The following is a 15,086-nucleotide window of genomic DNA, read 5'->3' as shown; positions in this document are numbered from 1 at the left end:
TTATATGCAAGCTGGACAAGACAAAAATAAAGCAAAACGTGGAACAAGAAAATCAAAACTTAGCTTGTCCTGAAGATCACTGAAGCCAGAAGCTGAGGTAACAAAACACTCTGATAACCTTGATAGCCGGCGGGGAAATGACAAGAAAGCCCGGTTAAATAGGAAACTCCCAAATCCTAATAGAACAGGTGGACACCAGAGACAGCAGAACACAAATCACCCAGTACCATCAGTAACCACCAGAGGGAGCCCAAAAACAGAACTCACAACAGAGTAGGAAAACCGCTTTTAAAGCCGGAGCAGCAAGAGCAAGTTTTGGCTTATCTTGCTGACTCAGCCTCTAGCTCTTTTGCCTCCTCTCGTGAAACTGGTAAATGTCAAAGCAGCGCGTCGTTAGTGGATGTTCACGGTCAGGGACAAGTCGCTTCCTTGTCCTCTTCAGCAAAAACAACAACAGAGAAGAATGCAGCAGGCGACACAACGGGTTACTCCATGGAGCTCTTTACACATACCGTCCCTGGCTTAGAAAGTGAAGCAGTTAACAGTCCATGCCCATTACAAGTTGAATCTGACATGGAGTGCACTGATGCACAGCCACAGCCAGACTACTATGCTGGTCCTTTGACTCAGACCACAACATTGCCCTCGCAGGGTAATGATCAAGAATCAGACCCTGATGAGACTATGTTGCCCCATCACGAACGCTATACCACCGACCGACACGGTGACACAGACGAAGTTGCACACGAGCTACAAGAAGAGGTAATAGATGACCCAGTTCTTGACCCCGATTGGCAGCCATTGGGGGAACAGGGTGCAGGCGGCAGCAGTTCTGAAGCGGAGGAGGAGGGGCCGCAGCAGGCATCAACATCGCAACAGGTTCCATCTGCCGGGCCCGTATCTTGGCCAAAACGTGTGGCAAAGCCAAAACCTGTTGGAGGACAGCGTGGCCATCCGGTTAAAGCTCAGTCTGCAATGCCTGAAAAGGTATCCGATGCTAGAAAGAGTGCAGTCTGGCATTTTTTTAAACAACATCCAATTGATCAGCGCAAAGTCATCTGTCAAAAATGTTCAACTACCTTAAGCAGAGGACAGAATCTGAAAAGTCTCAATACAAGTTGCATGCATAGACATGTAACCACCATGCATTTGCAAGCCTGGACTAACTACCAAACGTCCCTTAAGGTTGGAGCACCCTCGGCCAATGAAGCTAGTCAGCAACGCAACATCCCTTCCGGCAGTGTAGGGCCACCATTTTCCGCACCACCTGCAGTATCTGTGCAGGTTTCTTTGCCAGGCCAAAGCAGTCAGGGTCAGGGAATCACCAGTTTCGTAGTATGAAACACTGCATCTAGGGCACCGGCGGCAACAATACCATCTCCCACCGTCTCTCAGTCTGCCATGTCCACCGGCACCCCCGCTAGTTCCACGATCTCCAGCTCTCCAGTCCAGCTCACCCTACATGAGACTATGGTTAGAAAAAGGAAGTACTTAGCCTCGCATCCGCGTACACAGGGTTTGAACGCCCACATAGCTAGACTAATCTCGTTAGAGATGATGCCCTACCGGTTAGTTGAAAGCGAAGCTTTCAAAGCCCTGATGGACTACGCTGTACCACGCTACGAGCTACCCAGTCGACACTTTTTTTCCAGAAAAGCCATCCCAACCCTCCACCAGCATGTTAAAGAGCGCATCGTCCATGCACTCAGGCAATCTGTGAGCACAAAGGTGCACCTGACAACAGATGCATGGACCAGTAGGCATGGCCAGGGACGTTACGTGTCCATCACGGCACACTGGGTGAATGTTGTGGATGCAGGGTCCACAGGGGACAGCAAGTTTGGGACAGTTCTGCCTAGCCCACGGTCTAGGAAACAGTTGGCTGTAGCCGTTTGCACCCCCTCCTCCTCCTCTTCGTCCTCCTGCAGAAGCGAGAGCTCGTCCACAGACCGCAGTCGCACAACCACTCCATCCGCAGCTGCCACTGTTGCACACCAGGTCTCCCATTATGGGGCAGCTACTGGCAAACGTCAGCAGGCTGTATTGGCTATGAAGTGTTTGGGCGACAACAGACACACCGCGGAAGTTCTGTCCGAGTTCTTGCAGAAAGAAACGCAGTCGTGGCTGGGCACTGTAGATCTTGATGCAGGCAAGGTAGTGAGTGATAACGGAAGGAATTTCATGGCTGCCATCTCCCTTTCCCAACTGAAACACATTCCTTGCCTGGCTCACACCTTAAACCTGGTGGTGCAGTGCTTCCTGAAAAGTTATCAGGGGTTATCCGACCTGCTCCTCAAAGTGCGTCAACTTTGCTCACATATCCGCCGTTCGCCCGTACACTCCAGCCGTATGCAGACCTATCAGCGTTCTTTGAACCTTCCCCAGCATCGCCTAATCATAGACGTTGCAACAAGGTGGAACTCAACACTGCACATGCTTCAGAGACTGTGCGAACAGAGGCAGGCTGTTATGTTTTTGTGGGAGGATACACATACACGGGCAGGCAGTAGGATGGCAGACATGGAGTTGTCAGGTGTGCAGTGGTCGAAGATTCAAGACATGTGTCAAGTCCTTCAGTGTTTTGAGGAATGCACACGGCTGGTTAGTGCAGACAACGCCATAATAAGCATGAGCATCCCCCTAATGCGTCTGCTGATGCAAAGTTTGACGCACATAAAGGATCAGGCGTCTGCAGCAGAGGAAGAGGAAAGCCTTGATGACAGTCAGCCATTGTCTGGCCAGGGCAGTGTACAGGACGAGTTAGCTGGCGAAGAGGAGGAGGAGGTCGAGGAGGATGATGGGGATAATTATATTTTTAATGAGGAAGCTTTTCCGGGGCCACTGGAAATTGGTGGCGCGGCAAGGCCGGGTTCTGGTTTTTGGAGGGACACAAGTGACGTGGATTTGCCTGAAACTGCCCCTCAACCAAGCACAACCGCAGATTTGAGAACTGGAACTTTGGCCCACATGGCGGATTATGCCTTACGTATCCTCAAAAGGGACACACGCATAACTAAAATGATGAACGATGACGATTACTGGTTGGCCTGCCTCCTTGATCCTCGCTATAAAGGCAAATTGCAAAATATAATGCCACATGAGAACTTGGAACTAATATTAGCAACCAAACAATCAACTCTTGTTGACCGTTTGCTTCTGTCATTCCCTGCACACAGCGCCCGTGATCGTTCTCACACGAGCTGCAGGGGCCAGCAGACCAGAGGAGTTAGAGGGGCAGAAATCAGAAGTGGAGTTGGCCAGAGGGGTTTTCTGACCAGGTTGTGGAGTGATTTTGCTATGACCGCAGACAGGACAGGTACTGCAGCATCAATTCAAAGTGACAGGAGACAACATTTGTCCAGTATGGTTACAAACTATTTTTCATCCCTTATTGATGTTCTCCCTCAACCGTCATTCCCATTTGATTACTGGGCATCAAAATTAGACACCTGGCCAGAATTGGCAGAATATGCATTGCAGGAGCTTGCTTGCCCGGCAGCTAGTGTCCTATCAGAAAGAGTATTCAGTGCTGCAGGTTCAATACTAACAGAAAAAAGGACTCGTCTGGCTACCCAAAATGTAGATGATCTAACCTTCATTAAAATGAACCACAACTGGATTTCGAAATCTTTTGCCCCACCTTGCCCAGCTGACACCTAGCTTTCCTATGAAAAGGTCTTGCCTGTGGACTATTCTGAATGCCTTTTCCAATCTCGTCATTTTCTGCACCTGATTGTCCAGCATACGACATGTTTACACCTCACTAAATGGCCAAACTCCCCACACGGGGCCGTGGTATCGACACTTGGCGACAGCACCCGTGAGAGTGCTGTTTGTCTGAAGAGGTGGGTGTGCCCGCTTTTGGTCGACGGCACTGCCACTGGGTCCCTCCTAGTACAATAAAGTGTCTCTGGCGGTGGTGGTGCGCACCCAACGTCAGACACACCGTTGTAATATGAGGAGCCCTGGGCCTGTACCGCCGGCCACAAGACAGTTCCCCCCCCCCAGCTCAAACAGTGCTCTACCACTTGCAAAATTATCTCACAGCTCCACCAATGTTTAGACTATGCGCTGACATCCTTCAATGCCTGCCACTGACAATACCATTGTATTGACATTTTTGTTATGTTAGGCCTTCGAAGCCTGTCTGCGGTCACTCCTTCCACTATGCCTCCACTGACCACACCACTGCTGCCCGTGTACCCCTGGAACCAATTTAAAATTGCCTACAGCCAGCCCAATTTTTTTTATTTTAGGCCTTCGATGCCTGTCTGCGGTCCGTTCTTTCTACTACTACTACACTGACCAGGCCACTGCTGCCCATGTACCCCTGGAACCAATTTAAAATTGCCTACAGCCATGTGTTATTATTTTAGGCCTTCGATGCCTGTCTGCGGTCACTCCTTCCACTAGGCCTCCACTGACCACACCACTGCTGCCCATGTACCCCTGGAACCAATTTAAAATTGCCTACAGCCAGCCCAATTTTTTTATTTTAGGCCTTCGATGCCTGTCTGCGGTCCGTTCTTTCTACTACTACTACACTGACCAGGCCACTGCTGCCCGTGTACCCCTGGAACCAATTTAAAATTGCCTACAGCCATGTGTTATTATTTTAGGCCTTCGATGCCTGTCTGCGGTCACTCCTTCCACTAGGCCTCCACTGACCACACCACTGCTGCCCGTGTACCCCTGGAACCAATTTAAAATTGCCTACAGCCATGTGTTATTATTTTAGGCCTTCGATGCCTGTCTGCGGTCACTCCTTACAATATGCCTCCACTGACCACACCACTGCTGCCCGTGTACCCCTGGAACCAATTTAAAATTGCCTACAGCCAGCCCAATTTTTTTATTTTAGGCCTTCGATGCCTGTCTGCGGTCCGTTCTTTCTACTACTACTACACTGACCAGGCCACTGCTGCCCGTGTACCCCTGGAACCAATTTAAAATTGCCTACAGCCATGTGTTATTATTTTAGGCCTTCAATGCCTGTCTGCGGTCACTCCTTCCAATAGTTCTCCACTGACCAGACCAATGCTGGCCGTGTACCCCTGGAACCCAGCTGAAAGTGCATGTAGCCTCCTTTTTTTCTTTGTTTTATATTTAGAAAGCCCAGATGAACTACGCTGTGCAACGGTTCAAGCTACCCAGTCGACATTTCTTTTGCGAGAAAAGCCATCCCAGCCCTCCACCGGCATGAAAAAGTCTGCATTGTCATAGCACTCAGGCAATCAAACAGTAGAAAGGTGCACCTGACAAGAGACGCATGGACCAGTAGGCATGTCCACAAAAAGTTACGTGTCCATTACGGCGCACTGGGTTAATGTGTTGGATGCATGGTCCACAGGGGACAGCCTACAAAGTCTGTCTGCAGTCCCTAATTCCAATTTTCCTCCGCTGACCACACCACTGCTGCCCGTGTACCCCTGGAACCAATTTTACAGTGTCTACAGCCTAATTTTGTTATGTTAGGCCTACTATGCCTGTCTGCGGTCCCTCCTTCCAATACTCGTCCACTGACCACACCACTGCTGCCCGTGGACCCCTGGAACCTATTTTTAATTGCATAGAGCATCCTTTTTTTAATAGTAGGCGTACAAAGTCTGTCTGCGGTCCACTATTGAAATTGTCCTCCACTGCCCAGAGCACTGCTGCTTGTGTACCCCTGTAACTTTTTTAAGCTGCAGTGAGCCACATTTTTGGGTTAAGTCCTACTACCTGTGTCTGTCTGCGCCACTCAATTCAGCTGTGTTCCTTTGAAAAAAGCTGAGCGTCAATAGTCTTGTTTTCAGCCTCTAGGAATTTTAAAACTGCATTGGGGGTACAACTTTGGTAGGGCCTACTAACGGTGTCTGCCTCCCCAAAGTGTGCCCCAGGTTTCCTCGCCATTGCTTCGATCTTCATGCTCTCGTTTAGTAGTTGTTGGAAACTACACTGCATTAGGCCTACAAATTGGGTATGGGGTGTAGAGAGATGGTGTGTTCCACTCCAAGGTGTTCTCCAGGTTACCTTTCCTGAGCTCCGATCTTCCGGCTCTCGTTTAGTAGTTGTTGGAAACTACACTGCATTAGGCCTACAAATTGGGTATGGGGTGTAGAGAGATGGTGTGTTCCACTCCAAGGTGTTCTCCAGGTTGCCTTTCCTGAGCTTCGATCTTCATGCTCTCGTTTAGTAGTTGTTGGAAACTACGCTGCATTAGGCCTACAAATTGGGTATGGGGTGTAGAGAGATGGTGTGTTCCACTCCAAGGTGTTCTCCAGGTTACCTTTCCTGAGCTCCGATCTTCCGGCTCTCGTTTAGTAGTTGTTGGAAACTACACTGCATTAGGCCTACAAATTGGGTATGGGGTGTAGAGAGATGGTGTGTTCCACTCCAAGGTGTTCTCCAGGTTGCCTTTCCTGAGCTTCGATCTTCCGGCTCTCGTTTAGTAGTTGTTGGAAACTACACTGCATTAGGCCTACAAATTGGGTATGGGGTGTAGAGAGATGGTGTGTTCCACTCCAAGGTGTTCTCCAGGTTACCTTTCCTGAGCTCCGATCTTCCGGCTCTCGTTTAGTAGTTGTTGGAAACTACACTGTATTAGGCCTACAAATTGGGTATGGGGTGTAGAGAGATGGTGTGTTCCACTCCAAGGTGTTCTCCAGGTTGCCTTTCCTGAGCTTCGATCTTCATGCTCTTGTTTAGTAGTTGTTGGAAACTACACTGCATTAGGCCTACAAATTGGGTATGGGGTGTAGAGAGATGGTGTGTTCCACTCCAAGGTGTTCTCCAGGTTGCCTTTCCTGAGCTTCGATCTTCCGGCTCTCGTTTAGTAGTTCTTGGAAACTACACTGCATTAGGCCTACAAATTGGGTATGGGGTGTAGAGAGATGGTGTGTTCCACTCCAAGGTGTTCTCCAGGTTGCCTTTCCTGAGCTTCGATCTTCCGGTTCTCGTTTAGTAGTTGTTGGAAACTACGCTGCATTAGGCCTACAAATTGGGTATGGGGTGTAGAGAGATGGTGTGTTCCACTCCAAGGTGTTCTCCAGGTTACCTTTCCTGAGCTCCGATCTTCCGGCTCTCGTTTAGTAGTTGTTGGAAACTACACTGCATTAGGCCTACAAATTGGGTATGGGGTGTAGAGAGATGGTGTGTTCCACTCCAAGGTGTTCTCCAGGTTGCCTTTCCTGAGCTTCGATCTTCATGCTCTCGTTTAGTAGTTGTTGGAAACTAAGCTGCATTAGGCCTACAAATTGGGTATGGGGTGTAGAGAGATGGTGTGTTCCACTCCAAGGTGTTCTCCAGGTTACCTTTCCTGAGCTCCGATCTTCCGGCTCTCGTTTAGTAGTTGTTGGAAACTACACTGCATTAGGCCTACAAATTGGGTATGGGGTGTAGAGAGATGGTGTGTTCCACTCCAAGGTGTTCTCCAGGTTGCCTTTCCTGAGCTTCGATCTTCATGCTCTCGTTTAGTAGTTGTTGGAAACTACACTGCATTAGGCCTACAAATTGGGTATGGGGTGTAGAGAGATGGTGTGTTCCACTCCAAGGTGTTCTCCAGGTTGCCTTTCCTGAGCTTCGATCTTCCGGCTCTCGTTTAGTAGTTCTTGGAAACAACACTGCATTAGGCCTACAAATTGGGTATGGGGTGTAGAGAGATGGTGTGTTCCACTCCAAGGTGTTCTCCAGGTTGCCTTTCCTGAGCTTCGATCTTCCGGCTCTCGTTTAGTAGTTGTTGGAAACTACGCTGCATTAGGCCTACAAATTGGGTATGGGGTGTAGAGAGATGGTGTGTTCCACTCCAAGGTGTTCCCCAGGTTTCCTCGCCAATGCTTCGATCTTCATGCTCTCGTTTAGTAGTTGTTGGAAACTACACTGCATTAGGCCTTCAAATTGGGTATGGGGTGTAGAGAGATGGTGTGTTCCACTCCAAGGTGTTCTCCAGGTTACCTTTCCTGAGCTCCGATCTTCCGGCTCTCGTTTAGTAGTTGTTGGAAACTACACTGCATTAGGCCTACAAATTGGGTATGGGGTGTAGAGAGATGGTGTGTTCCACTCCAAGGTGTTCTCCAGGTTGCCCTTCCTGAGCTTCGATCTTCATGCTCTCGTTTAGTAGTTGTTGGAAACTACGCTGCATTAGGCCTACAAATTGGGTATGGGGTGTAGAGAGATGGTGTGTTCCACTCCAAGGTGTTCTCCAGGTTACCTTTCCTGAGCTCCGATCTTCATGCTCTCGTTTAGTAGTTGTTGGAAACTACACTGCATTAGGCCTACAAATTGGGTATGGGGTGTAGAGAGATGGTGTGTTCCACTCCAAGGTGTTCTCCAGGTTGCCTTTCCTGAGCTTCGATCTTCATGCTCTCGTTTAGTAGTTGTTGGAAACTACACTGCATTAGGCCTACAAATTGGGTATGGGGTGTAGAGAGATGGTGTGTTCCACTCCAAGGTGTTCTCCAGGTTGCCTTTCCTGAGCTTCGATCTTCCGACTCTCGTTTAGTAGTTCTTGGAAACTACACTGCATTAGGCCTACAAATTGGGTATGGGGTGTAGAGAGATGGTGTGTTCCACTGCAAGGTGTTCTCCAGGTTGCCTTTCCTGAGCTTCGATCTTCCGGCTCTCGTTTAGTAGTTGTTGGAAACTACGCTGCATTAGGCCTACAAATTGGGTATGGGGTGTAGAGAGATGGTGTGTTCCACTCCAAGGTGTTCCCCAGGTTTCCTCGCCAATGCTTCGATCTTCATGCTCTCGTTTAGTAGTTGTTGGAAACTACACTGCATTAGGCCTACAAATTGGGTATGGGGTGTAGAGAGATGGTGTGTTCCACTCCAAGGTGTTCTCCAGGTTGCCTTTCCTGAGCTTCGATCTTCATGCTCTCGTTTAGTAGTTGTTGGAAACTACGCTGCATTAGGCCTACAAATTGGGTATGGGGTGTAGAGAGATGGTGTGTTCCACTCCAAGGTGTTCTCCAGGTTACCTTTCCTGAGCTCCGATCTTCCGGCTCTCGTTTAGTAGTTGTTGGAAACTACACTGCATTAGGCCTACAAATTGGGTATGGGGTGTAGAGAGATGGTGTGTTCCACTCCAAGGTGTTCTCCAGGTTGCCTTTCCTGAGCTTCGATCTTCATGCTCTCGTTTAGTAGTTGTTGGAAACTACGCTGCATTAGGCCTACAAATTGGGTATGGGGTGTAGAGAGATGGTGTGTTCCACTCCAAGGTGTTCTCCAGGTTACCTTTCCTGAGCTCCGATCTTCCAGCTCTCGTTTAGTAGTTGTTGGAAACTACACTGCATTAGGCCTACAAATTGGGTATGGGGTGTAGAGAGATGGTGTGTTCCACTCCAAGGTGTTCTCCAGGTTGCCTTTCCTGAGCTTCGATCTTCATGCTCTCGTTTAGTAGTTGTTGGAAACTACACTGCATTAGGCCTACAAATTGGGTATGGGGTGTAGAGAGATGGTGTGTTCCACTCCAAGATGTTCTCCAGGTTGCCTTTCCTGAGCTTCGATCTTCCGGCTCTCGTTTAGTAGTTCTTGGAAACTACACTGCATTAGGCCTACAAATTGGGTATGGGGTGTAGAGAGATGGTGTGTTCCACTCCAAGGTGTTCTCCAGGTTGCCTTTCCTGAGCTTCGATCTTCCGGCTCTCGTTTAGTAGTTGTTGGAAACTACGCTGCATTAGGCCTACAAATTGGGTATGGGGTGTAGAGAGATGGTGTGTTCCACTCCAAGGTGTTCTCCAGGTTACCTTTCCTGAGCTCCGATCTTCCGGCTCTCGTTTAGTAGTTGTTGGAAACTACACTGCATTAGGCCTACAAATTGGGTATGGGGTGTAGAGAGATGGTGTGTTCCACTCCAAGGTGTTCTCCAGGTTGCCTTTCCTGAGCTTCGATCTTCATGCTCTCGTTTAGTAGTTGTTGGAAACTACGCTGCATTAGGCCTACAAATTGGGTATGGGGTGTAGAGAGATGGTGTGTTCCACTCCAAGGTGTTCTCCAGGTTACCTTTCCTGAGCTCCGATCTTCCGGCTCTCGTTTAGTAGTTGTTGGAAACTACACTGCATTAGGCCTACAAATTGGGTATGGGGTGTAGAGACATGGTGTGTTCCACTCCAAGGTGTTCTCCAGGTTGCCTTTCCTGAGCTTCGATCTTCATGCTCTCATTTAGTAGTTGTTGGAAACTACACTGCATTAGGCCTACAAATTGGGTATGGGGTGTAGAGAGATGGTGTGTTCCACTCCAAGGTGTTCTCCAGGTTGCCTTTCCTGAGCTTCGATCTTCCGGCTCTCGTTTAGTAGTTCTTGGAAACAACACTGCATTAGGCCTACAAATTGGGTATGGGGTGTAGAGAGATGGTGTGTTCCACTCCAAGGTGTTCTCCAGGTTGCCTTTCCTGAGCTTCGATCTTCCGGCTCTCGTTTAGTAGTTGTTGGAAACTACGCTGCATTAGGCCTACAAATTGGGTATGGGGTGTAGAGAGATGGTGTGTTCCACTCCAAGGTGTTCCCCAGGTTTCCTCGCCAATGCTTCGATCTTCATGCTCTCGTTTAGTAGTTGTTGGAAACTACACTGCATTAGGCCTACAAATTGGGTATGGGGTGTAGAGAGATGGTGTGTTCCACTCCAAGGTGTTCTCCAGGTTACCTTTCCTGAGCTCCGATCTTCCGGCTCTCGTTTAGTAGTTGTTGGAAACTACACTGCATTAGGCCTACAAATTGGGTATGGGGTGTAGAGAGATGGTGTGTTCCACTCCAAGGTGTTCTCCAGGTTGCCTTTCCTGAGCTTCGATCTTCATGCTCTCGTTTAGTAGTTGTTGGAAACTACGCTGCATTAGGCCTACAAATTGGGTATGGGGTGTAGAGAGATGGTGTGTTCCACTCCAAGGTGTTCTCCAGGTTACCTTTCCTGAGCTCCGATCTTCCGGCTCTCGTTTAGTAGTTGTTGGAAACTACACTGCATTAGGCCTACAAATTGGGTATGGGGTGTAGAGAGATGGTGTGTTCCACTCCAAGGTGTTCTCCAGGTTGCCTTTCCTGAGCTTCGATCTTCATGCTCTCGTTTAGTAGTTGTTGGAAACTACACTGCATTAGGCCTACAAATTGGGTATGGGGTGTAGAGAGATGGTGTGTTCCACTCCAAGGTGTTCTCCAGGTTGCCTTTCCTGAGCTTCGATCTTCCGGCTCTCGTTTAGTAGTTCTTGGAAACTACACTGCATTAGGCCTACAAATTGGGTATGGGGTGTAGAGAGATGGTGTGTTCCACTCCAAGGTGTTCTCCAGGTTGCCTTTCCTGAGCTTCGATCTTCCGGCTCTCGTTCAGTAGTTGTTGGAAACTACGCTGCATTAGGCCTACAAATTGGGTATGGGGTGTAGAGAGATGGTGTGTTCCACTCCAAGGTGTTCCCCAGGTTTCCTCGCCAATGCTTCGATCTTCATGCTCTCGTTTAGTAGTTGTTGGAAACTACACTGCATTAGGCCTACAAATTGGGTATGGGGTGTAGAGAGATGGTGTGTTCCACTCCAAGGTGTTCTCCAGGTTACCTTTCCTGAGCTCCGATCTTCCGGCTCTCGTTTAGTAGTTGTTGGAAACTACACTGCATTAGGCCTACAAATTGGGTATGGGGTGTAGAGAGATGGTGTGTTCCACTCCAAGGTGTTCTCCAGGTTACCTTTCCTGAGCTCCGATCTTCCGGCTCTCGTTTAGTAGTTGTTGGAAACTACACTGCATTAGGCCTACAAATTGGGTATGGGGTGTAGAGAGATGGTGTGTTCCACTCCAAGGTGTTCTCCAGGTTACCTTTCCTGAGCTCCGATCTTCCGGCTCTCGTTTAGTAGTTGTTGGAAACTACACTGCATTAGGCCTACAAATTGGGTATGGGGTGTAGAGAGATGGTGTGTTCCACTCCAAGGTGTTCTCCAGGTTGCCTTTCCTGAGCTTCGATCTTCATGCTCTCGTTTAGTAGTTGTTGGAAACTACGCTGCATTAGGCCTACAAATTGGGTATGGGGTGTAGAGAGATGGTGTGTTCCACTCCAAGGTGTTCTCCAGGTTACCTTTCCTGAGCTCCGATCTTCCGGCTCTCGTTTAGTAGTTGTTGGAAACTACACTGCATTAGGCCTACAAATTGGGTATGGGGTGTAGAGAGATGGTGTGTTCCACTCCAAGGTGTTCTCCAGGTTGCCTTTCCTGAGCTTCGATCTTCATGCTCTCGTTTAGTAGTTGTTGGAAACTACACTGCATTAGGCCTACAAATTGGGTATGGGGTGTAGAGAGATGGTGTGTTCCACTCCAAGGTGTTCTCCAGGTTGCCTTTCCTGAGCTTCGATCTTCCGGCTCTCGTTTAGTAGTTCTTGGAAACTACACTGCATTAGGCCTACAAATTGGGTATGGGGTGTAGAGAGATGGTGTGTTCCACTCCAAGGTGTTCTCCAGGTTGCCTTTCCTGAGCTTCGATCTTCCGGCTCTCGTTTAGTAGTTGTTGGAAACTACGCTGCATTAGGCCTACAAATTGGGTATGGGGTGTAGAGAGATGGTGTGTTCCACTCCAAGGTGTTCCCCAGGTTTCCTCGCCAATGCTTCGATCTTCATGCTCTCGTTTAGTAGTTGTTGGAAACTACACTGCATTAGGCCTACAAATTGGGTATGGGGTGTAGAGAGATGGTGTGTTCCACTCCAAGGTGTTCTCCAGGTTGCCTTTCCTGAGCTTCGATCTTCCGGCTCTCGTTTAGTAGTTGTTGGAAACTACGCTGCATTAGGCCTACAAATTCGGTATGGGGTGTAGAGAGATGGTGTGTTACACTCCAAGGTGTTCTCCAGGTTGCCTTTCCTGAACTTCTATCTTCAGGCTCTCATTAAATTGTGGTTAAACGGAACAACTGCATTTGGCGTACTAGTTGGTTTGGGGCCTACTATCGGTGTCTGCCACTCCTTGCTGTTCTCCTGGTTTCCTGTCCTGACATTCCATTTTCAGGCTCTCGTTAAGTAGTTGTTAATGTTAGACTGCATTTGGCCTACTAGTTGGGTTGGGGCCTACTATCGGTGTCTGCCACTCCTTGCTGTTCTCCTCCACTGAACAAAGCTGTGCCGCCTGTTTACTACGGTTGCCAATTTTGAACTGCATTTCGACTACTTACTGATTTGGGCCTACTCTCTGTGTCAGCCTCTCATTCCAGTTGTCCTCCACTGCAATGCCCCCTGGTTAGTCCTGTGTTACCAATTTTGAACTGCATTTAGCCCACTTTATTCTTTGGGCCTATATCTGTGTTTCCTCCTCATCCTGCCCATTGCCCAGCCAGTGATAGATGAGTCTGCTGGTACATTGACCCATAACGCAAAATTCCCCGTGCACGCTACACAGCAAGATTGTGACCCTGCTGAAAGTCAGGTTCCTCTTCCCGCATACCATACCACCTTACACGGGGACAAAGAGGAAGGTGCAGATGAAAGTGCAGGTTCCTTCATCAGGTGGGGGGAGGAATACTAGTTGGCGACGTCACTGGCACAGGGCCTCTCATAGTACGCAAAAGTGTTGCTGCCGGTGGGAGGCGCCCCCGCCATGCAAACACACCGCTGTACTTTGAGGGGCCCTGTGCCAGTGCCAATGCCAACGAGTGGGCCCCCCCTGCTTGCTCAGGATCACAGCACTTGCAAAGTTGAAATACTTACCTCTCCCTGCTCCACTGCCGTGACGTGGTCCAGATTTACTGGGCCCACTAATTACTTGAACCAGCCCTACCCCCCACAACTTTAGCCAAATGACCCCCAATTTCAAATACCTTCCAATTATTATAAGGTAAATTACGATTGACAAGCTTCTTTAACAAGAATGGATGTTTTTGCCATTAAAATTGGCAGTGTAGGTGTTTTCCTGGCCTCCACTCACTGCCGACTATGCTCCCCCATTGACTTGCATTGGGTTTCGTGTTTCGGGCGATACCCGACTTTTCGCGATAATCGGCCGATTCCACTCGACTCGACTTCTAAGATAGTCGGGTTTCGCGAAACACGGCTCGACTCTAAAAAGGTCAAGTTCGCTCAACCCTACACCTCAGTTTTTGGTGAGGCTGGTGTGCCAGGGTCGCCTGTTGATTTTGCAAGCTTTGGTATGTGTGAGAGAAGAATGAAAACCTATAATAATGAGAATAATTACAATTACATTTTTCTGTGTTCTAAGTGACAATTATGAGAAAAAGGCTGAGACGCTACACAGTAAGGTGAAAGAAGTCCTTCAATGTGATACCATGAAAAGAAACCCTTTCGATCCAGTTCTTCTGCAACCTGCTGAGTGTCTCCTTACCTGCCTCTGCCTTGAAGCTCCTTGCGAACACATAAAATCATTCTGTAATATTCTGAAAAACTTCAAGTATCTGATTAACCCTAGGGGTCACGTACTAATCTTAAGTGTACAAGACGCTACTTTTTACTATGTTGGTGACCGGTACTTTTCTAGTATGACCACAAGAAAGGAGGAGTTGGAGGAGGCATTTAGGGAAGCGGGATATGAGATTGAAAAAGCCGTATATGCCCCTTGTAATGAAAAATCAAAGCCCTATGTTTGTGACTATAAAGGCTACTATTATATTCATGCCCGAAAACCAAAATAGTGTATGATCTTCCGGAGTTATTACATGTGTCATAAATCCTTACTTACATTTACTTTGCATATCTGATATGTATCATGTAACACAACTGAGAATAGGAGCCCTTGTCTAATTCACCATATCACTGAAACTAAATTTAAATTCCAACTCTAGAGCATTCAACGAAATTTGAAAATCTAATTGTTGTTCTATTGCTCAATAATCTGTTTTCACATTTACATTATTTGCTTGCTGTAGTTTAACACCAAATAAGATGAAAAATATGGCAGATTGTGTGACGGCTTAACTTTTGAGCTTTAGCTGGATTTATTACTAAGATAATTCTCCTCTCTTCTGTAGTGTCTCTATAATTTAGCCATAATGCCTACATGCTCTACTGACTGTGCTAGGTGACAGTGTGCGTGTGTGTGTGGGTGTGGGTGTGTGCGTATATATATATATATATATATATATATATATATACATATATATATATATATATATATATATACATATATATATATATATATGT

At 47.9% G+C, this 15,086-nt stretch overlaps 1 protein-coding gene across 1 annotated transcript in view; it reads left to right on the top strand.

The window, feature by feature from the left end:
- The window catches only part of LOC138652246 (indolethylamine N-methyltransferase-like), a 41,602-nt gene extending 27,024 nt beyond the window's left edge, over window positions 1-14,578 (top strand). Inside the window, exons 2-3 of the mRNA XM_069743014.1 lie at window positions 13,964-14,058; window positions 14,149-14,578. Coding sequence (XP_069599115.1) covers window positions 13,964-14,058; window positions 14,149-14,578 — 525 coding nt within the window. The remainder of the gene's footprint in view (window positions 1-13,963; window positions 14,059-14,148) is intronic.
- Window positions 14,579-15,086: the final 508 nt, after the last annotated feature.

The sequence above is a fragment of the Ranitomeya imitator genome, chromosome 10, assembly GCF_032444005.1.
Source record: "Ranitomeya imitator isolate aRanImi1 chromosome 10, aRanImi1.pri, whole genome shotgun sequence".
Taxonomy (NCBI): domain Eukaryota; kingdom Metazoa; phylum Chordata; class Amphibia; order Anura; family Dendrobatidae; genus Ranitomeya; species Ranitomeya imitator.
This window is presented reverse-complemented; position numbering and strand designations above follow the sequence as displayed.